Source organism: Halichoerus grypus, chromosome 4 (genome assembly GCF_964656455.1).
Source record: "Halichoerus grypus chromosome 4, mHalGry1.hap1.1, whole genome shotgun sequence".
Classification (NCBI taxonomy): Eukaryota; Metazoa; Chordata; class Mammalia; order Carnivora; family Phocidae; genus Halichoerus; species Halichoerus grypus.
In genome coordinates this window covers 159,708,328-159,731,162 of record NC_135715.1, presented here as the reverse complement: position 1 = coordinate 159,731,162, position 22,835 = coordinate 159,708,328, and the positions used below count along the sequence as shown (strand labels likewise).

The window sequence follows — 22,835 nt, the reverse complement described above, 5'->3', positions numbered from 1 at the left end:
ACTGAACTTTGGAGTCCAGGCTCTGTCTTAACTAGTTAGCTGGGTTACCTCGGGCACATCATTTAGCCCCTCTGGATCCAAACTCCTCAACCTGAACGACCCCCGATGGTCCTCCCTGCCCTGGAGCCTGATGTCTTGTGTGTGAGAGACTAGTTTAGCCGTACCTTCTCAGGGGCCAGACCACACCGGGCTGCCACTTCGGTGATACAGGACTCAGTGATGAGCCCCGCCTGAGGAAAGCCAAAGCCACGCAAAGCTGTGTTGGATGGAAGGTTTGTTCTGCACACCCACGCCCGGCAGCGCAGGTTGGGAAACTTGTAAGCGTTTTCCATTTTCAGAAGTCCCATTTCCATCACCTGGGAAATCCAGAGTTGGTGTGATCAGATTCTCATCCTTCCATACCTATTTTGCCCTCCTGAGACCTAAGACCAAAACCAGGCAGGAAATGACCAACCCTCTCTACATCACATCAAACATGCTAGAATAGATCCATGTCCTAAATTAAAAGAATTTTTGTTATAAAATAATTTTTAAGGATTTGAATAATTTTTCTTTTGAAATCATCATTTTTTATTTTCATATTTTAGGGCTAATGCATTTTTTCCCCAGGTTTCAGACATCTGCCAAAGACTTTGAGGCATTCATAGGCTCTAAAGACTGGGTCTACAGAATGTAATGAATAAAATATCCCACAGAGCATGAAAAAAAATGTTTTGGTATTTGGTCTAACGCACTGGTTCTCAACCAGGGGTGATTTTGTCCTCTGTCTTCCCTGGTAATGTCTGGAGACACTTTTGGTTGTTGAGACTAGAAGGTACTGTGTCACTGACATCTAGTCATAGAGGCCAAGAATGCTGCCCGACATCCTACCATGCACAGGACAGCCCCACAACAAAGAATGATCCAGGCCAGAACGTCAACAGAGCCGTGGGTGAGGTCTAATGCTTGCATTTGGGAAAAGAACTCTAAGTACGGGAAACATGGCGATAATATACAGACACAGACTTAGCCAGTATCTCTGGGCTCACTCTGGGGGCACCAGTAAGTAACACATGGCTATCCCTGCAATGTGGGTCTTTATTTATTTATTAAAATATTATTTAACTATTGAACAGCTTCTAAATTGTATCATTTTATGTAATACTTTCCAGAATGTGAACTTGCTTCTTAAAGCACTTACAAGTAATGACTCATCCAGGGAGGCGCCTCCATTGCTATAATGCTCCATATCCAGGGCCAAGATTCTGCCATCGTTCATGAACCCAGCCTAGGAAAAGAGAACTGATCTTTAATGCTGGTGCTGGGGACCATGTCTCTCTACATTTTACTTTGTCACTTGGAAGTCCTCCTCACATGGATAGAAAGCTTCATGAAATTGGATTTGGTGATGCTTTCTTAGATATGACAAAAGCACCGGCAACAACAACAAAAATAGATAAATTGGACGACAGCAAAATTGAAAACTTCCATATATCAAAGAACACAATCAACAGAGTGAAAAGGCAAACCAGAGAACGGGAGAAAATTTTTCAAATCATATATCTAATAAGGGGTTAATATCCAGTATGTATATGAACTCCTACAACAACAACAAAAAACCCAACCTGACTGAATAGACATTTCTCCAAAGACAGTATTCAAATGCCCAATCAACACATGAAAAGATGCTCAACATCCCTAGTCATTAGGGAAATGCCAATCAAAATCACAAGATACCACCTCACATCCATTAGAATTCTGGCTACTATAAAAACACAACCAAGCAACCAGCCAGTAACTGAAAATAATAAGTGTAGGTGAGCATGTGGAGAAATTGGACTGCTTGTGCACTGTTGGTGGAAATGTGAAATGGTGGAGCTGCTGTGGAAAACAGTAGGCCGTTCCTCAAAAAATTAAAAATAGCAATATAATCCAGCAATCCCACTTTTGAGTATTTATCTGAAAGCACTAAAAGCAGGGTCCCAAAGAGCTGTTGGTACAGCTATGTTCCCAGCAGCATTATTCCCAATAGCCAAGGGGTAGAAGCAACCCATATGTCCATCAATGGATGAATGGATCGAAAAAATGTGGTACATACAATGGAATAGTATTCAGCCTTAAAAAGGAAGGAAATTCTGACACCTGCTATAACATGGATGAACTCTGAGGACCTTATGTTAAGTGGAATAAGCCAGTCACAAAAGGATAAATACTGTTCGATTCCATTTATATCAGGCACCTAGTGTAGTCCAATTCCTAGCAAGTAGAATGGTGGCTTCTGAGGGGCTGCTGGGGTGGAAGAAATGGGGACATATTGCTTAGTGGGTGCCAAGTTTCAGTTTTACAAGATGAGAAGAATCCCAGAGATGGATGGTGATGATGGTTGTGCAACAATGTGAACGTGCTTAATGCCACCAAACTACACTTAAACGCGGGTAAGACAGTAAATGTTATGTTGTGTGTATTCTGCCACAACTGAAAATAATTTAAAAAAGGAGAAAGTAAGTGTAGAGAAAGATATAAAAGCAAACCAAACAAAAACCCCTCCTGGAAAATTCATCACTATTGTTCTACCAACCCTTTTCTTTCCTCTGAAAGCAAATCAACCGCATAGTTCGTAACCTCCCTTTCTTGCCACAAGTCCTTGAATTCTGGCTCCACGTTTCTACCTGAACTTTCTCCCCCGAGGCCACCTCATCTTCTAATCTCCGAATCTGGTGGCCTGCTCTGAATGGACTCAGCACATTTTTCTCAGAGGTCCCAATTTGATGAAAACTCTCAGCAGCATTCGGTGCTACTCGAGGTCTTTTACATAAATATCTTTTCTGTGATTCATATGTATCCAATATCCATGCTTTCCATCTGCACTCTGCTTCAGTATCTCTGAACTTATTAGAGTTCACTTTGTGATTTTTGTTGAATGGAACCAAATTCAAACCAAAGTCGTAGTCAAGGGCACGGCCTATGAATTCCAGAAGTTTGAGTTCTGGCTCTGCCACTTAACTAGTTCTGTGATCTTAGGCAAGCTCTATAACCTATCTGCGAAATGGCAATAAAGAAAATAATGCATAGAAAATTACAGGTGAGTGACTGAAACACAGCAAGTGTTCTAAATATAAATTATTAATATTACTATTATAAGTGTTATTAATATCATCTTTTGTCTTTACATCAGAAAGCATCATTTTCTCATAATTATAATCACCACAATGCTTAAGGCTTCTGTAGCTGTAACAAGTCCTTTTAATAAGGTTCCATATTGGTGAAGTACAAGGAACCATATTGGTGAAGGAACAAGATCCATCATTGTTCTTCCAGATTGGTTCCTCCTTCCAACTTGGTGCTTTCTCCTAGAAACCTCCAAGTCATGTTTCTGGTTTTATTCTCCCTTGTTCTTTGCCAAGTTTGCCACCAACTCCTATTTTATTTTATACTACCATGGCTCTTGGACTCATTTCTTCTACATCTTACTATCACAGCTCAGACCCAAAATACTTCATGTCTGAATGCTTCAGCTGCTTCCTAATGGTTCGCCTGCCTCCGCCCTCTCTCCTCCCTGGGCCATCCTGCCCAATGCCATCATATTACCTTCCCCAATGCACCTGTGTTTGGTTATGACACTTGACTGATCAAGGATCTACCCAGTCCTACTCTTTCTTACAAGATCAAATTTCAACCCCCATCCTGAAACTCTAGGCCTCTCTCAGTCTGGCATCACTTAACCTAACCAACCTTATTTTCCACCAGCCCTCAGTAATTACTGTGTATTCTAATTTGCCCTCTCTCCTTACCGCCACCCCCATCAAACATGCCATGTTGATCCCTCCTCTGTGTTTTTGCTCTTACTATTCCCACCACCCATATGTCTTCTTTCTGCCCATCTGTTCTTGAAGGCCCGTTATGTTTCACCTTCTCTAAGATGTCTCATGAACATACTGCAACCCATATTCCTCTCTCCTCATAGGATTACCACGTGCATCTCATCTTTTAACCTGACATTATGTTTTCATGATGACTTCATATGTGTAAGTTTTATTTCCCCTCATTCCCTAAAATGTAGTCTCTGTCAGAACAAAGTTCACTCTGATAAATCTTTGTTAAACTAAATCAAATTCAAAACATAGCTCAGAGTGAACGTGAGTTGAAATAAATACATCCATTATCTCCTAAAAATATGTATGCAGGTACACCAGTTGTGGGGGAGATGATGCTGTGTTCAACAGATGTTGTTATCTTTCATCCTGGGCACATGGAAGACTACGTTGCCCAACCACCCTCGTAGTTAGGTGACAAAGTCCTGGCTCAACACACGTGAACAGAAGCAAGGCCCACATTTAACACACCTGGTGCCTAAAACACCCCACACACAACACTCCATGTTCTCCCTCTTTCCTTGTGTTCTGTCCTCTGCAGAAGACTCAGTGAAGGACTCAGAGTCCCTAAGGTGTGCTCTACAATAGAGCTTTCCGAGATGATGGCAATGTTCTATATCTACATGTCCAATATGGCAGCCACTGGACACATGTAGTTACTGAGCACTTGAAATACAGCTAATGCAACTGTGGAACTGAATTTTCTGTTTTATTTAATTTAGTTAATTTAAATTTACACGTGAATAGCCATACGAGCCTTGTGACTTCCATACCACATGATGCAGTCTGAGGGGATGATGGTGGCACTACTGGATGGAAAAAGTTTAAGTCTCTGAATAATTTTTCGGAGCAGAGTCCTCTCCTCTCCCCTTCTCCACAACCCCTGCTGATTATACTGAGCTGTTACTTGAGCAAGAAATAACACAATACAGGTTTAAGCCCCTGAGAGTTTTTAGTTATTTATTATGGCAGTTAATCCATTCTGACAAGTTAATTTATTTCTTATAAAGCAAAAGAATAATTATTTTCTGCTATGGAAATTTTCCTAGGAATTTCTGGGACAGAGTTTTATAGAAATAACCTTTATATATTGAAAAATGAGGAAACTGTTGGCAAATAATTGCAATTTCACAGAACACTATTGGGAATTATTCTATTTTTAAGAAAATGTGGAAGTAGTCCGGTTATCAGATCTACTTTCATAGATGTATATATACTCACATGTTTTCCAGTCATTCACTCTGTATCAGCCAAATCCAGTTAGTACTTTTTCACTATAGGGAAATGGTCCCAAGACCACATTATAGATTGGTTACAAATGCTATAGGGAAATGGTCCCAAGACCACATTATAGACTGGTTACAAATGGAGGAACTCGGGTGGTTTCTGATTACCAAGTGCTCCCTGAGTAAAGCAGATGTGAACCAGCCGATAATCAGTGAGCACAAGGAATAGAAAGTTAAACAGAAGCAGGGTTTGTTGATTTGCTCATTGTTAGTCCCCAGGAGAGAGCAGCCCAACGCTGCCCTCTGCAACCATGCAATGTTATCTTGATAACATAAATCCTTTCCATCCCCACTCTTCTTCTACTCACTTTGTACTTTCCAAGGTAAGGGTGGCGGCCTCCAGTGATTAACATGTCTTCTCCTCGCTCCAGAACACAGCGGACTGCACGACCATGTCTAAAGCAGAAAAAAAGAAAGAGTGGTAAACTGTATACCAAAGAGCTACTATCTGGGGATTATATAACTCTCAGCGAGAGCTGGAGTGGATGCCAATCCACATACATTACAGGACAACAGAACTACTGCCCTGGGGCTGTCCTGATCTCAGGCATGCACAGTGGCCTCCCCTCCCTTTGGGTCAGGGTACAATGCCTGGCATTCGCTACTTATGCAAGGGAGGGTCTTGGGTGTCAGGGGCTCTAGGGTATTGCTTTGGGAGTATTTCCCATTGTGATAACAACCTCTGCTATAGGGAAATGGTCCCAAGACCACATTATAGACTTGATTACAAATGGAGGAACTCAGGTGGTTTCTGATTACCGAGTGCTCCCTGAAAGGACAGATCTGGAATGAAGGTCATTTTGCTTCATGGGATACAGAAACTGACTTATATTATTCAGCAAAGAAATCAAAGCCTTCTACATGTGCCTGCTCCAAAGACAATTTCCTATGGTAATGTTTTGAGATCCTTAAAGGGAAATGGCAATGTAAATAAAGGTAAGCATCCACAAAAGCAAAAATCTCCATTTAAATCAAGAAAATGTATGTATGAACACATTTATTTATATATTTAATATCTATATTATATAGCATATATAATATAGCAATTATTATATATAAATACACATAAAGGATTTTATATATGTGTGTTATACATATTTATAAAAGATTGAACTTTTTTCAAACCATTGAACTGACCTATATACACATACAGGTGCTAAGGACAAGTAACCACCATCCATTTGGGACTTGTTTCTGTCTACTCTTCAGGTATTTTTACTGTGGCTTTCATTCTTTTCAGTAATTGAGTCTCACTTTGGTTCTTAGTATCTGGTATGACAATATAAGATTAAAAAGTTGTAATAAAATGGCAGCTTTGTGTATTTGTATACCATATGTGATTTTAAATAATCTTAACCCAAATTCTTTCTCCTGAACCCCAATATTGAGAATGCACAGCATGACTTCATTTTATTTTTAGTCTACTTAGCAGATTTTCTCCACTTACTTGTTGGCGGCAAACGCAGTGATGGCTGCCAGGATGCCGGTTTTGAAAGCCTTCCCCCCGAAAGCCCCACCAACTCGCTTTACATGACACATGACCTTGTTAGCTGGGAGCTTCAGGGTCGAAGCAACTATGTCCTGTGAATGATAATAGTTCCCATTAATCTGATCCATCTGCAGCAAGGGAGTGGGGCAGCCTTTACACGTTTTGATTTCAAAATGTTGCACACAATACAGAAACTGTGTAGTTATACTAAATAACAGGACAGTTGCCAATAACCTAAGCATACATCCACAACTGATCTCAGTGGCATTTAGCTATTATGACATTGCAAGAACTATCATTAAGTAGTCCTTTCAGTATCAATGGGATATTTTTGTGCTAATAATTTTTTTTGAGAGACAGCATGAGGGGAGTGTGGGGGTGGGAGGAGCAGAGGGAGAGAGAGGATCTTAAGCAGGCTCCACACCCAGCATGGAACCCAATGCAAGACTCAATCCCACAACCCTGAGATCATGACCTGACCCGAAATCAAGAGTTGGATGCATAACCGACTGAGCTATCCAGGCACCCCTGTGCTAATAAATTTTTGAAAAATTCCCCTATGAACCATAACCAAAGTATCCTTTACATACTAATCCCTTGGGATACATTTCCTGAAGCAGCGAGATTTTGAGGCCTTGCACACGTCTCTCAGACTGGATCTTTTTCCCACATTCTGCTGTCTCCACTGGAGAAATTTCTCACCTCCCATCTGGATTATTGCTGAGTTGACCTGTGGGTCCTCCCTGGATGCAGGTTTTGCTCTTCCTTGCCATCCTAATGTTGGGAGGTCATTTAATCTTAACAACTCATGTTTCTGGATGTGGAGCCCCAGGGGGATGAAGCAATGGGCCCAAAATCACATAGGGAGTGAGTAGCAGACAGGAATGGAATGGGACTCACCTGACCCTTCTTAATGTTCCAGCTTCTAAAAGGCCTCAGTCCACACATTCCCACATTTCTACCTGCTCTGGTAATAACATCGGCTTGTATGACCTACTGAATCAACCCCTTTGCTTTGTTCCCCTTGCTTTCACCCTGATGTTTCAACTAGCCACTCCTGAATGCATCCCTGATGCCAGCTTGGGCAGTCTTTGTGCCAGCTTTCTTACATGCATGCTGCCTGGTATACAGGATAGAGGCCATATGTGTTTACAGAAAGAATGAGTGAATGAATGAATGAATGATAAAGGAGTGGCATTTGATCTTGGTGTGGAATTGCCTAGAAATGGCCTCTCTTCTCACCATCTAGATAAACCTCATTCTCATTACAAATCCAAACTGAAGACTTCATCTTCATGGACTTTCTGGATGATTCTAGCCCTCAGCAAACCCTCTTTTCTCTTAATTCTTCCGTCTGAATAAATTCTGACTTAGCTGATTAAGTATTAAGTTCCATTCTGTCCAATACCATTTCCTAACTGCTTCATGAGAGTTGGGTACTTATAATCTTTGGAGGGCAGGCTTTCCTCTTTTTCCTTTTGTATTCTTAACAATGCCAAGAGTACAGCAAAAGAGATCTGCTGACTCCATAACTGGTTCTGAAGTTATAAATCCACAAACAAAAGGTGCCTACTTTCATAACATTATCTTAAAAGCTCTGAAATTGTACAGCTATTAATACCCAAATGGATAGGGCTGTTAGTACTCCAAATTCCTTCAGTTCCTGCAGTGACATTTTTGTCTCTAATTGCTCTTGGTATATTTTGCCAGCAGAAACCATTTAGCCACCTCTCCTCTGCAATGGCCCCATGTTACCTGTATGTATTTGGGAAATTGTGTAGAAACATAAACATCGATTTCTTGATCCTCTCCTCTGGGAACAACAAGCATGCTTTGGGTTTCCATATAAAAATGTTCTTGACCTCCCATATGTATTTCACCTGTTATAGGAAAGTACACAGAGTCAAGGAGGCTTTCAGATAGAACAGGTAGAATTCCCCAGCTGTTATCCCATTACTGAGAAATTCCACCAACAGTGCTATTGCTAGGACAGCAAGCTACACAGTTAAGGGCCACGAACACTTGGCTTTCATTATATCTGCAGATTTGAAGCAGAGTTCTGTATGGGTATCTGTCAGGTCTCCCAGTATGGTAGGTCACAGAGTTCTAGGAAAAGGTGTGCGACATTCTAGAGTCAGTCAGAACACTATGGAAAGGAGATTTCTGGTCCAAGATGAGATGGAGTAATGCACTTCTCTTGTTTCCTTCTACTAAGTACAGCACACAACTTTATTTATTTATATGCAAAAGAAATATAAGACTCTGAAAGGTAGAGAGAAGGCAGACCAGCTAGGAAGTTTGGGATCCAAGGAAAGACACATGGTGAGTTTAGTGAGTTATGTTCTTTGTTGTTGCCGTTTGCTTCATATATCCCAGACTTGGTACCAGAGAAGCCAGCAATCCCAAAATATCAATAGGAAAAGACAGAAAGAAAGGCCCCAAGAAAAGCCTACTTTCTCCAGCCAAAGGACCAAGAGACGGGAAGCCTAGCAAGAAAATTTTTATAAAATAACCACACTACCCAGTGAAAAAACTGCGGCCCCATCCCTATCTGCAAAAGTTGGATGGAAAAATCTAGACTTCCACCCTTGTCAGGCTATAATGAGATGCCCTAAACCTTGCATTGTGGCGGTATCACTGGAAACCACACGAGGAACCTGGACTTCCACCCTTCACCTAGCAATAACAAGGCAGAAACCCCTTTTCCCCACCAACATGGGGTCAGATGAGTTCTGGTAAAATAGAAGATTTAAATAAGATCCAGAGTCTTAAAACAGAATAGTCAAATGACCAGGATACAATTGAAAATCACTCATTATACCAAGAACTCAACTTGAATGAGAAAAGACAATCAACAGATGTCAACACCAAGATGACACAGATGCTGGAATTATCTAGCAAGGATTTTAAAGCAGCCATCATAAAAATACTTCAGTGAGCATTTACATAAACACTTAAAACAAATGGAAGAATGGAAAATTTCAGCAAAGAAACAGAAGATACAAAAAGAGCCAAATGGAAATTTTAGAACTAAGAAATACAACAACCAAAATTTAAGAGGCTCAATGGAAAAAGCTCAACAACAGAATAGAGACAACAGAGGAAATAATCAGTAATCAAGAATATAGAACAACAGAAATTGCCTAACTTGAACATCAGAAAAAAAGAGACTGAAAAGACAATGAGCAGAGCTTTAGGACCCTGTGTGACTATAAAAAGACTGCACATTTGGGTCACTGACATCAAATACTTGAAGGAATAATGCCTGAAAATTTCTTAAACTTGGCAAAAGACACAAACCTACAGATTCGAGAAGCTGAGTGAATATTTGAAAATATGATAAATCCATAGAAATCCATGCCAAGACCCATCAGAGTCAAACTTCTGAAAAGTAAAAATAAGAAAATATCTTGGAAGCAGACAGAGGAAAACACTACCTCGCCTACAGGGGGGAAGATTCTTCACAAGGCAGAGTTCTCATCAGAAACCATGGAGACTAGAGGAAAGGTACAACATCTTTCTTCAACTGCTAAATGACCTATAAACTCAGAAATCTATATCCAGCAAAAATATTCTTCAAGAATGAAAAAGAAATCCAGACATTCTTAGATGAAGGAAACTAAGAATTTGTCTTAAACAGACCTATCCTAAAATAATGGCTAAAGACAGTTTTTGAAACAGACAAGAAATGATTTTTTTAGAGGAATCTTGGAACGTCAGGAAGGAGAGAGAACAATGGAAAGACTACAAATACAGGTAAACAACAGACTTTCTTCCTCCTCTTGAATTTTACAAATCGCATTGAAAGCAAAATTTTAACATTGTTTCATGTAGTACTCAGACTATAAAGAGGAAATTTTTTAAGACTATTACAAATGAGAGAGTAAAAGGATGTGAAGAAAGGCAAATTTCTATGCGCAAACTGATAAAATGTTGCTACCAGATATATTGTAATTTATATATTATATATATGTAAAATACACCTAGAACTACCAGCAGAAAAACTAGACAAAGAGATAGACTCAAAAATACTACAGATAGATCAAAATGGAGTGCTGAAAAATGTTCAACTAAGCCATTGGAAGATAGGGGGAAAAAAATTAAACAGACAAAAAAAACCAGAATACAATTATGACCAGCCATTATGTTAGTTAGGTGAAAGGCAGAACTTTAAAAAATTAAGAATGTATCCAATAACAGTGATTTTCAGATGGTTTAAGGGAGATTCCCAAAGAAATCTTTTGTATTGGATTTCCTATCTTATCCAAAATCTGAATAAAGAAAAAATACAGAAAAATGAGATTATGTTTCATTTATAAAATATAAAAATTAAAATGTCAAAACTCAAATCTCAATTTTATTTTTTTAAAGATTTTATTTATTTATTTGAGAGAGTGAGAGAGAGAGAGCACGAGCAGGGTAAGGGGCAGAGAGAGAGAGAGAGAGCACACTCCCTGCAGAGCAGGGAGCCTGATGTGGGACTCAATCCCGGGACTCTGGGATCATGACCTGAGCTGAAGGCAGATGCTTAACTGACTGAGCCACCCCAGTGCCCCTCAAATCTCAATTTTAATGTAAAGTTTTATCAAAGACCGCACATTGAAAAATCCACTTGTCAGTGGGCTCAAATTCATGGTTTACCATATCAGTGTTCCCACCTATCCACTCAGAATTTATTTTGTTAAATACCTACTTCACTTAACACATGAAAAGCTACAAACTATTAGAGCTCTTTCTGCTCACATCTGGAAAGCAGGCCAAGTTTTAGAACCCTGTTACATTGCGCCGTCCATCCTGCAGCCCTCCCCCCCACAGGGCCCTCCCTCTCTTCCTCTCAGGGTATTGCTCTCAACTAATTTGATCAACTAATTTGATCAGCTAATCCCCGAGATAAAATGTTATTCCACTATGGGTTTAGGCACATTTCCATTTTAATAAGAAGCCCTTAAAGCCTGAAAACCCATTAAGATATACAGGAGTCCATCTGTGTTATGCCCAGTAGGACAGGACGTGGGGAAGATAATCTCGGTTTCAGGGCTCCTAGATCTCTTGCAAATCCTGCTGCACAGACTGCCTTCTGTGCTCTCCAGGGTAAAGCCCGTTCTGGCTAAAGGAATTTTAAAAGAGAGAAATGAGAAGTGGCATCACGTAGAGAGAGACGTTCGCCTCAGGGTTGGGAAATTAGATCAGTTTGATCCCTGCTCAATCACACGCCTCCCAGCCTCGGCTGGCTTATTTGTGAATGGGGGCTTTTAATGCCCTCCCAGTGCTATGACATCAGGGCTAGGAAGGGGCCAAATATATTTTCACACAGAATAAAAACAAACAATAATCTCACTCCCTTCAAGAACACAGTCTAAGACTTGATGTCGTTAGTGCTCCACATAGTTTATCTTTTAAATATTTGTTTTTCTTAGAGCAGCTATATTCCTGAGGGGCAAAGTGCTGTTTTAACTATCATCTCCAGTTACCTCTTCCTGAAATAAGTGGCCAAAAATTCTTAACTCAAATGACAACTGTATTGTAAGAAAAAAAAAATACCTCACACTAGTGAGTCAAGAAGATGAAAACTTAAAAGTGGTATAAATGTCCCTTTTAAAGCATCCTGTATCACTTTCGTATTTATCAGTAGGGTAAGGGGCAGGATACAAATTAAAATTCAAGTAAGAGAGAGACTGAATAAATTCCTTAACTGAATTAAATGATTAAAGAAGATGTCAAGGGAAAGAAAAACAACTGAACTCACACAAAAACACAAATGGCAAGAACAGAGGCAAGAACATACTATGGTCCAAGTGGAGGAACCCCTTTAAAAATGGATATTTCCAAAATGCTCACACCTCATCTCTTATGCTAAAAATGCTCCCTCCTTGTCTCCCAGAAAACAGCCCCACCCTTTGAGTGTTTGCCCCATTTCACTAGTCCTAAGAATCACCTGGAGCTCTGTGAAAACTCGTCAAAAGCACATTCCTGTGCTACCCTGGGTCCCCCAATTCCAGAATTCCAGAAAGGAGGCAGCTCCAGGAATCCCCAGGCAGGTTTCATAAATGGCTCCCATTGGGAGGTGCTGGGAAACACCGGGTGTGCTAAATGAGCACCTGCCAGGGTGTTAGCTCAGTAGTAGACTGAAATCCTGCCTAGAGAACAACAGAAACATCTCAGCCTAGGAGAAATTACTGCTCACAGTTATGGGTCTCCCTACTATGGGCCAAGCTCTATGCCAAGCACACTTATGTTATCTCTTAGAATCTTCACAACTGATCTCTGAGATCAGGATTATTTTATTCATAATAATTTTAAAGCAGGGAGACGGGCCCTGCCAAGTCACACACTGATAAGACAGCGTGCCAAGGGAATACTGGAAGGGCGATGGCGCAAGGTGTCTTTTCTACAGCTTCCAAGTGACGTCATCCAGGCAGCCCGTGACCATGTTCTGGTTTAACACAGCTGTGGAGTTAAGAAACATGATGGGCTTTGAACTAAAGTGGCTGGGCTGTTATACCTGCCAGACCTCTTGCTGTACGCTCGGGGATGGTATGCCTTAGGACCCTTCTGAGCTTGGGATCAGGGTTGGAGAGAAAAATTAGGGTGATGGTAGCTTCAAACATGCACTAGACGCCAATACCCTGGAAATTCACTTAAAGACAGACAATGCCAAATGAGATAGTCTCTGCCCTGAGATGTGGGACAGAAAGCCCATGCCCACCCAGCAACACATCTGGGTAAAGTAGACCTTGCATGGCGAGCGTTAAGGATGGCTCTCTAGCATGGATGAGAGCAGAGCAGAGCGGGGAAAGTATGTGTTATTTAAGACCCATGGTACATTTTTTTTCCTGCTATAAAGGACATGACTGAGACAAGTGGCAAAACCTGAATAAGGTCTGTTGATTAAGTAATTATATTATGTCAATGTGAATGTTCTGATTTTGATAATTCTTTAAGTAAGATAATGTTCTTACTCTAAGGAAATACACACCAGTATTTAGGGGTAAACCAACATGTAACTTACTCTCCAATGGCTCAGAAAAATGTGTGTGTGTGTGTGTGTACAGAAAGAGAGACTGATTAAGCAAGTGTAGTAAAGTGTTAATAATCGGGGAATCTGAATTAAGAGTAACTGGGAGTTTCTTTAATGTTTCTGCAACTTTTCTGTAAATTTACAATGATTTCAAAATAAAAAGTTACAAAAATTTTATTGGAAAATTCAAATCAACTATTTTCTAAGAGAGAAATTTCATTTTAATTACACATATACATGATGGAAGGAAGTCTGGAAGGAAGGGAGGGAGAAGTCAGAGAAAGGATGGAAGAGAAAGAAACATGGGCTTTGGAAATGCTAAGAAAAGCTATCAATTTGATGACCAGCTTTATCACTTAGTAGCTGTTGTATGACTGTTCAAGCTCTGCAAGCACTCTGATCCTGTTTCCCGATCTGCAGGGTGGTTATGAGCAGGAAAAGAGATGACATCGTATAAAAACTGGGGCCATGATGGGGCAGGGGGTCAGCGCACAGTATAGGGGGCTGGGCCTCCCACTTTACCTCCCTGCTGTGCTCTACACACACACACACACACACACACGCACACGCACGCACACACACCCCACAGAGGGAAATGCATGTGTGAATGAAGTGCCTGTTCTCGGCTGATTTCTAGGTGATTTCTGAAAGGCAAAGGTAGCGTTAAACTAGACAAGCTCAGAAGCCTTCTGGGCTGCTTCCCCCTCCTCACGTTTTTCCAGAAAGCTTTACCTTCTAGAATTTGATCAACCACTTTAAATGCTTCATCCACATTTCCATATTCCAGTTTCCTCTCTGGTTCAAAGAAGGAACCGTGCTGTATGGCTTCCTGGACAGAACAGAAAAGTGAGGCTGTGTGGGCCAGAGATGCAGCCCTCTGGCCGTAGCCACCCTCAGTGGGGAATCATCTGAGTCGGGCCAACATTGCTCCTGCTCTGGAATCCCATGCTCTTCCATTCAGCACAATCCCAGCGAAGAGCTAAGAACCAGCCTTCAGAGAGACTCCTCACAGAGCCAGTACAAATGTGCCCGTCGAGTCAAAAGAGAGTACGCCCAGGAAAACCCCAGCATGTAAGGTGGTCCCGGAATGGAACTAATATTTTTCCAGGAAGACTGTACTGTTCATTCCACAACCCACTGTATGAAGCCAAGGCCACACAGCACGTGGGTTTAGAGCTCGGACTCTGGACCCCGTCAGCATTATGTTCATTCTCTCCATTTACTACCTGTTTGACTGGGGCCTAGTATTTCTTCTGCCGAGCCCCATCTGTGCACGGAGACACAGCTGTGCACACAGCTCCAAGAGCGTTGTGGGGTGGATAAAACGAAACGAGGCACGTAAAAGGCTCACATGGCATATAATAAATGCTCAGTAAGTGCTAGCCGAAGACATTCTGGTGGTAAGGATCATGGTGGACCTGCCAGCCAGCCCCGCGCCCCTCATTCGGGAGGACAAGCACAGCGTTTACGCAGGGCAGTGGGGCAGCTGGGACTCCAGCCCCGGAGGTGAGATTCCATTACCCGCCCAGCCTGGGTATGTCAAATCCACTTACGCACTGGGTCCTATCGGCTTCCTCTGGGTGCCTAGTGAAGGGAGACTGCTGGGTACACATCATCAGGGATGTAGCTACAATCATGTAGGCTGGTTTCCTTAGCTATTCAAGGAATTTATCTTGCTGTAATCCCTGCGTCCCCTGGCAAATGTGCCATCCCAGCTCCTGCCACCATTACCTACCGTGGATTATTGGCCATCCATGAAAGTCCAGCCTGCTGGCAGTTAGGAATTATCCTAACTCTGGTTCCCTCTGGCCACGAGTAGATGTTCAGACCTACCAGCATACCTTACAGGACTGATGTATTGTGATCCTGCCATTTCCCCCACTCAAAGAGTGGGTTCATTTGTTTTTACCACCAGCGGACCCAGGTTCCTTGATGGAGGGTTTGTTGTTTGCTTCTATTTCTGACTAGCTGTGTGACTGCGTGACCCATGTTCTTCTTTCCTCATCAGAATAAAGACAGTAACAGTTTTTCCTCACAGGACTGTTTTGAGCGTTTAGTGAGTTAATGTCTAAAACCTGCTTTGACCTGTAGTGAACTCTGTGTGTTAGCTATGGTCATGCTGTTGATCATGATGACTGATGGGAGATTCTGGTCAGGAGCATATTTTCCTCACCATGGTCATCAGCCTGATCCCTTGAGCCAAGAGTTTTGATAGAGTTTCCCCACTCAAACTGTTAAACATTCTAGAAAGTATTAGCTTGGTTAAACCTCAGTGCCAGTGACAGAGATACATTTATTTGTATCCTATTTAGATTGATAACACAGTTCCTTCTAGAATGAACTTATATGCCTTTCTTATTAATCTAAGATTCAGATATTCCAGGTTGAAAACAGTAGTTAAGATTTATAAATCCTATTTTTTAAAGTTTAATCGTTTTCCACTTCACTTGCTGCTTGCTTTTTGAGTAACTTTGAGACAATTTCCCAAATATTTCTTGGTCAAAAAAGTGATTTAAAAAAAACTGTAATGTGTACAGAGCTGGGCATATTTCCCTGCTAAAGATTTTGATTAAATCCACCCTGATCCAGTTGACTGACCTTGGAGAGCCTGAACTCTGATAAAAATGTGAGGCAGCTCTCCTCCACGTGTCAGAGTTTGGTGTTTGATGCTGGTCTTCTCTGGCAAACTGAGGATCTGCCAGGTGGAGTGAGGGCAGGCGAGGAGAAGGGTGGCGTCTGTTTACTTGTTTGGAAATTCATTTGGCTGGCAGGTGGGGGCAGGGAAGGGAAGACATTTAGCCACCAGTACTGGGCAAAGGACTGTAAACAACATTTTGATGAAGTATCATGTAAATACTTCCTTATGAAGAAGTAATTAAGGAATAATTTCTTAGTTAGAAGTACCTCTAAAACAAAATGCTGGGATCTGAGTGTATAAAGCAGGCAAATGCATCAGGCAACATCTGACTAAGAAGGGAAGAGAACGCTGGAATCTGAAACCGGCCAGGAAAATTGGGGAAGCTTTGTCACTCCTTGACTCCAGCTTAACTTCTGTATGTTTCTCTTCTTGACATTTTATTTTAATTTTAAAACACTGAGGACACTGTCCAGACACAAATGCTATGTTTCTAGGAATAAAGCAGCATGATAGGAAACACACCAAGGCCAAGTTCTTCTGGAGACACTAGTCTGAGCCAAGTCAGTTTCTCATTCTCTGCCAGAGGGCACGCTAGTCACCTAGAGAACAGCTGATTCATTTCGTTGTGAAGGTAATGTATTCCCAGAGTACATGGAGTCTGTCTGTGCTGAATCTAATCTATTCATGCTGCTTTCCCAACGTGCATGCTTTCATTGTTTAGTAAATTATAAGAACCAATGAAATGGATGCAGAAGAACACCCTATCATTTCATGGAGATGAGTGTTATAATCTCTGTAAATCTCTAACTTCTTTCTAAAAAACAGGATAGAAAATGCAATTCTCCAATTGGTGTAAGTGGCCAAAATACCTACAGGCATCAGAGGATTCTATTCCTCATACTCATTTAAGATATGCACTGAAGAATCTAAAGAGCGTCTCCAGGATTTGCTGCACAGAGCATCTTGCTGGTTCCTGCACACCCCTGAGAAAGTCCGGGTGCCGGTGAACTCAGGGTCCCGGACACCGCTGCCTGCCCACGCAGCACTCCTCCCACCAGTCCCCTCCAGGGATCAGATTTCTTTTTACGTCTCCATCCCCTCCCACCCCACTGTGGCCCATACACTTCAAAGAAATCTGACCCCCAGCAGTAACCAGCAGGTCCGCCATTCCTCTGGCTAATCATCCAATCAGAGACGGGTGTGTGACCTCAGTGGCCTGATAAGGCTGGATCTCAGGATTGGAGCTTGGAATGCTGGGACAGTGCTGCTCTCTCCTCCCTGGTCATGGACGAGAAGCTCCTGGCTGCCATCTTGTGACTGCAGGGGCTAAGGCATGGACTGTGGGCAGCAGAGAGGAGAGGCACAAAACCAGGTTCTGTGCCAACACTGATGTAGTCCGGGGCCAACCAAGCCCCTACGTATTGCACATCACTTGGAGTCAGACTTTCTTTCCTGTCACTGTAGGCAAAGAGCATTTTAACGGCTCCACCGGGGAAATGTGCTCTTCTGACCCCGCCCTCGAACTCATTACCTCGATTGTCAGGATCAGTGGCTGCAAATCTTGGTAGACAACCTTCACTTGCTGGGCCGCTCGCTTTGCCTGGAGCTCGGACTCTGCGATCACGGCGCAGACGAGCTGGCCCACACAGGACACCTACAACACAGATAGGCTTCTGTCGTCAGGGAGCGCAGGCGCCAGGCCCCCGCCCTCCGTCCCTTTTCCTCCTCCCACTAGCACAGTGCCGGACACACAGTACAGAACCGCTTCACATGCACAGTGCAGCTGTTACAAGGGCCCTGGTGAAAAAGCACATTTGTCAGAGCTGGCCTGCTGGCCCCGGGGCTGGAGGAGGCCACTGACAAGACGTGCTCCCTGGCTGACCCTTGAGCTTGACCCGGGCACATGGAGGCTCCTCACCCCTTCCCTGTCCTTAGAATGTACGGTTTCCACACTAGGAACTGTTTCAAGGATGGAGCCTTGAGAGAGGAAGGTGTGGTACAGACCATCTGGATGGCCCAGTTAAGGCCCCCACACATACAAGCTGGCAGATGGTGCAGAGATCTACTAGTCTTGTGGCTGCCCAAGATAAGCCTCAGAAGTTCCCTTTCTTGTCCAAACCACTCCCTACCAATCTGGAGGGGTCCGCCTCTTCAAGCGGTTTCTTTCTGCCGTGTGGGTGGGCACCAACACCCAGGCTCCAGGGGAGCTCAGCTCTTTGTGCTGCCATCCCTGGCAGAGTGGCTGACGAGGGGCAGGGGTGACCGTCACACAGCAGACTCAGCTCCAGGCCAGCGCACCGGGGCTGGGGCGGGGGCCGAGGAGAGCCGGTCACTTGGCTCGACCTGTGGCTGCCACCAGGATCAGCGCCATCCTGGGAGGAAGCTTCTGGAAAGGGAGGACCCGAAGGTCATAGCCCATCTCATCAGAGACGACGGAGGGAGAAAAGGAAAACACAACACTGCTAGTGAGCAAATCTCTGTCCCAAACCTTGGTGGCGCCCAGGCTCGTCATGAAGACACAGAGCCAAGACATAAGCAAGCAGAGAGCATCCGCTTCATCATTTCACCTGCAGGGGGCGCAGGGGCCTAAGGAGTTCACACAGGCAGAAAATTGATGGGAACAAAAAAATACGGCTCCAGAAAGGGAAAACAGGACTAGAAGAATTCACCATGACTGCTCCGTTCTCTCTCACCTTCTACCAGGATCACAATTCAAATTTAATCACTCATTTTAAAACTGACTTTAAACTATTAAATCTTTTCTACGACGAGCACATAGTAGTTTTGTCATGAGAAAAAAGTGTGGTAGTAAAAAAGTTAAATCTAGCATACGTGCGTGCACGCACACCCACATGCACACACAAAAGTATGTTTGCTGTGTGTGGGTGGGTGGGGACAGTGGGGAGATAAGTGAAGAGGAAAGGTGAAATGTTGACAATTGTTGAAGCTGGCTGATGGGTCTATGGGGATTCATTGTACTATTCTCTATTTTTATATATGTTTAAAAGTTCTACAGTGAAAAGATTTTTTTTTAAAGACTTTATTTATTTATTTGACAGAGAGAGACAGCGAGAGAGGGAACACAAGCAGGGGGAGTGGGAGAGGGAGAAGCAGGCTTCCCGCTGAGCAGGGAGCTCGATGCGGGGCTCGATCCCAGGACCCTGGGATCATGACCAGAGCCAAAGGCAGATGCTTAATGACTGAGCCACCCTACAGTGAAAAGATTTTTTAAAGGCCTAACTTTAAAAAGGAATTAAACTAACAAAGGCATTCACGATGGTTCCACGCTCCACTCTGCACGGATGCCTGGGTTTGCCCCCGTGACCTGGCACACAGATGTGCCCCTGAGATGCTCATCATCAACATCTGCACACCTCCCAGCAGAAGTACTATCGTGCAGCTCAGAAAGGTTTTGCTTGTTTAATTAACATTTGGCAAAGGCCATAATTCTGTCTTCCGCAAGCCGCACACAGCCCTGCCTTGGGAGAGTTTCAACCTCCAATTTACACTCAGTCATCAAGCTTTCATTTTTATCAACTAAATCAGCCAGCAAGAGCCAGAAGTAGGGACCCTGTTACAGGAGGAAGCTCTTTGGGGTCAACACTGAACTGAGAAGCCTGAGTTAGGCAGAAAACCTGCTGAACATTGCCCTTGTTGCATTTTCTGAAAACTTAAGTCACAATAGCCAGATCATTTTGAATCATCTGAAACTTTTAAATGGCCACAGTGCTATCATTGTTCCTCTACGCTGCTACATGGGAAGCAGTGTGAGGACTGTGCAAATGAACCAGACATAGGGTCTCACTCAAGGACTTTTATTAGGTAGGGGAGATACATAAGACAAAGGAATAAATAAGTAAGCTTAATACAAAGTAGAAGTGCATTAAAGGTCCACTTCACCTTCTCTGGACTTTAAGCTCTGTGAGGGTAAGGACCACCTGGGTCTTATTCAGCTATGGTGGCCAGCCACATTAGATGCTCACTTAAAAATGCCTCTTGAATACATGGCAGTATACATGAATGAGTCAGACCGAGTTCAGAGAGGGAGACGGAATTCTCATGTTAAAGGATAAGAAAAGGGGCGCCTGGGTGGCTCAGTCGGTTAAGCTTCCAACTCTTGGTTTCGGCTCAGGTCCTGATCTCAGGGTCATGAGATTGAGCCCCACATTGAGCTCCATGCTGGGTGTGGAGTCTGCTTAAGATTCCTCTCTTTTCTCTCTCCCTCTGCCCCTTCCTCTCCAGTAGTAAGATTACTACTAGAAAATAGGAAAACACCAAGCATCTTTTATAGAGCTAGTCAACTTCTTTTCTTATGTGGAAAATGAATATATTTGAGTTCATTCACCATTAGAATATGGTGTTTCAAAGAATTATTGGAATCCTTTATGATGTGCCAAATTTGATGCCATCTTTAAGAAAACAGGCAATGCCATTAACTGAGGAAATTATTTTTGAAACAGAAAGCAAAAATGCCATACCTCCTCTGTCCTCAGAAGTTCCTCCGGTTTGGTTAAAATGCAGAAGGAGTTTACGCCACGAAGATGTTCCTCAGTCACAATGTCCACCACGCCAGGCAGGCTGAGAGCTTCTGACAGATCAATAGACCTAGATGAGAACACACACAGCAGGTCCTCAGAGAAGCCCCCAGCTTGAAGACCATGGAGAACATGCTTAATTGGAGAATAAGCTATTCGAGTGGTAAGATACACCCAGCTCTAATAGTTCTTGCCAGACCATGGTAACAAATTCCCGGAACAATAAAGCTATTACTTGAACCTGAATGAAGCTGACTTTGAGCAATGCAGGGGTTAGGGATACTGATCCCCTACACAGTTGAAAATCTGCATATAACCTTTATTCCTCCAAAACTTAACTACTAATAGCCTACTGTTGACCAGAAGCCTTATTAATAACATCAACAGTGAATGAACACATATTTTACATGTTATATGTCTTATATACCGTATTTTTTTACAATAAAGTAATCTGGAGAAAAGAAACTGTTTTCACAGTACTAGCATTAAAAAAAAACCCACACACAAGCGGACCCGTGCAGTTTAAACCCGTGTTGTTCAAGGGCCAACTGTATCTGGAGGGACAAATTGTAGTCAATCCTACATTTTGATCTAATTTCCCTCCCAATCTGCATTGGATATGGCCAACAAATAGCCTATCCTCTTTGTACCATTACTCATCACTTATGTGAGTTGGACAAAAAGGCAATAATTAATGTCTAATTAGGAACTTCATCACTTACACAATCTTAGCATGAGCTCTTGAACTTGTTACAAAAGACAAGAAAAGTTCCCGGTCCACCGTAGGCATGTCGTCACAGTAGATGGCCTCACCCGTGGCATGTTTAATACCAGACAGATGCATGATAGGACGGCCAACTGGGTCTTGAGGAAGCTGCTTTGAGTCTGCACTCTGTTTAATCAGTAACCAACAAATCATTTTTATAATCATTTTTATAATATTATGCACATCTCCCATAAGAGGGTAGCTGTGCAATTTACATCCAAACCAGAACACTTTTGAAACTGAAAATAGTCACTGTTAACAATAACACCAGGACAGTAAGACTATTTCAGTAATACAGTAGGCAAACTGGGCTGTATAGGCATGATATTGTTCTTATTTTTTTCCTCCTTTTTCTAAATATAGAACAGAAATATCTCTAATGCAAATTCCATTTATGTAAGTAAATGAATATAAATATTTCTTCCTAAAAATGTAAAATTATATCCTCTTGTTAATGCTCCCATATTTCTTTCAATTTTATTATCAAAATTATTTTACCGTTGTATCTAAGCAATGGCATATATAACGTTTTTCAGAAGAGCATGATGGTATCATGACTTTGTTTTATAAAATATTGAGGGCATGCTGTCATGCTCTGTTCCAAGTGAGGAAGTTAAGAAATAATTGGTAAAACTCGTAACTTAGACAATCCTGATAAAGAATGAAGACAAAGGGACCTGTATTTTAGGAATTATTTACTAACGTTACTCTTTCTTAGAGACCCATGGAATAAAATGTCTTGCTACTGGTTCTCTAAATATCTTAAATATGTTTCATTAACCAAAGTGGACATCAAGAAACATGATGTCTTCCCCAGTATTTCAAATATGAGAGAGTTGTTAGCTTTCCTAGTTGGTTGGTTATCGGGAGAAGACCTGGATGTATGAAGAAAGAGGGGTTAAGGGACAGGACAGAGACCAAGCTCAGAGCCCAGCATGAAGGCTATGGCTGCTAAGGGGGCTGGTGATGACAGTGTGGGTGGTGGAAATTCCAGGATAAAGATAACTGAAATACTTCTTCGATGCCCTCTGCTGCTCATGGGACTCAAGAAGAGTGGTCCTGGTTCACTGCCAACCTACTTGAAAGACTCAAAAAATAAATCTTTGGCTTGAGATAGACCAGAGGTTGTCTAGGCAGGGGGCAGGCCTAGAGCATCAAGAGGGCAAAGGAGAGTGGCACGTGTAATTTGAAAACATGTTCAGCATTTTTACTGGTTATCGGGAAAAAATAAAAACCTACTGTCTTCATAATA

At 42.4% G+C, this 22,835-nt stretch overlaps 1 protein-coding gene across 4 annotated transcripts in view; it reads right to left on the bottom strand.

The window, feature by feature from the left end:
* The window catches only part of LOC118539727 (aldehyde oxidase), an 80,211-nt gene that overhangs the window by 20,599 nt on the left and 36,777 nt on the right, over window positions 1–22,835 (bottom strand). For 3 of the 4 annotated variants that reach the window (XM_078071162.1, XM_036098493.2, XM_036098492.2), the window contains 9 exons: window positions 21,540–21,709; window positions 20,761–20,887; window positions 17,814–17,936; window positions 14,377–14,473; window positions 8,382–8,506; window positions 6,585–6,718; window positions 5,446–5,533; window positions 1,181–1,267; window positions 165–356 (listed from right to left, as the gene is read on the bottom strand). In XM_078071162.1, coding sequence (XP_077927288.1) covers window positions 165–356; window positions 1,181–1,267; window positions 5,446–5,533; window positions 6,585–6,718; window positions 8,382–8,506; window positions 14,377–14,473; window positions 17,814–17,936; window positions 20,761–20,887; window positions 21,540–21,709 — 1,143 coding nt within the window. The remainder of the gene's footprint in view (window positions 1–164; window positions 357–1,180; window positions 1,268–5,445; window positions 5,534–6,584; window positions 6,719–8,381; window positions 8,507–14,376; window positions 14,474–17,813; window positions 17,937–20,760; window positions 20,888–21,539; window positions 21,710–22,835) is intronic. The other variant, XM_036098498.2, reaches the window with a different exon arrangement.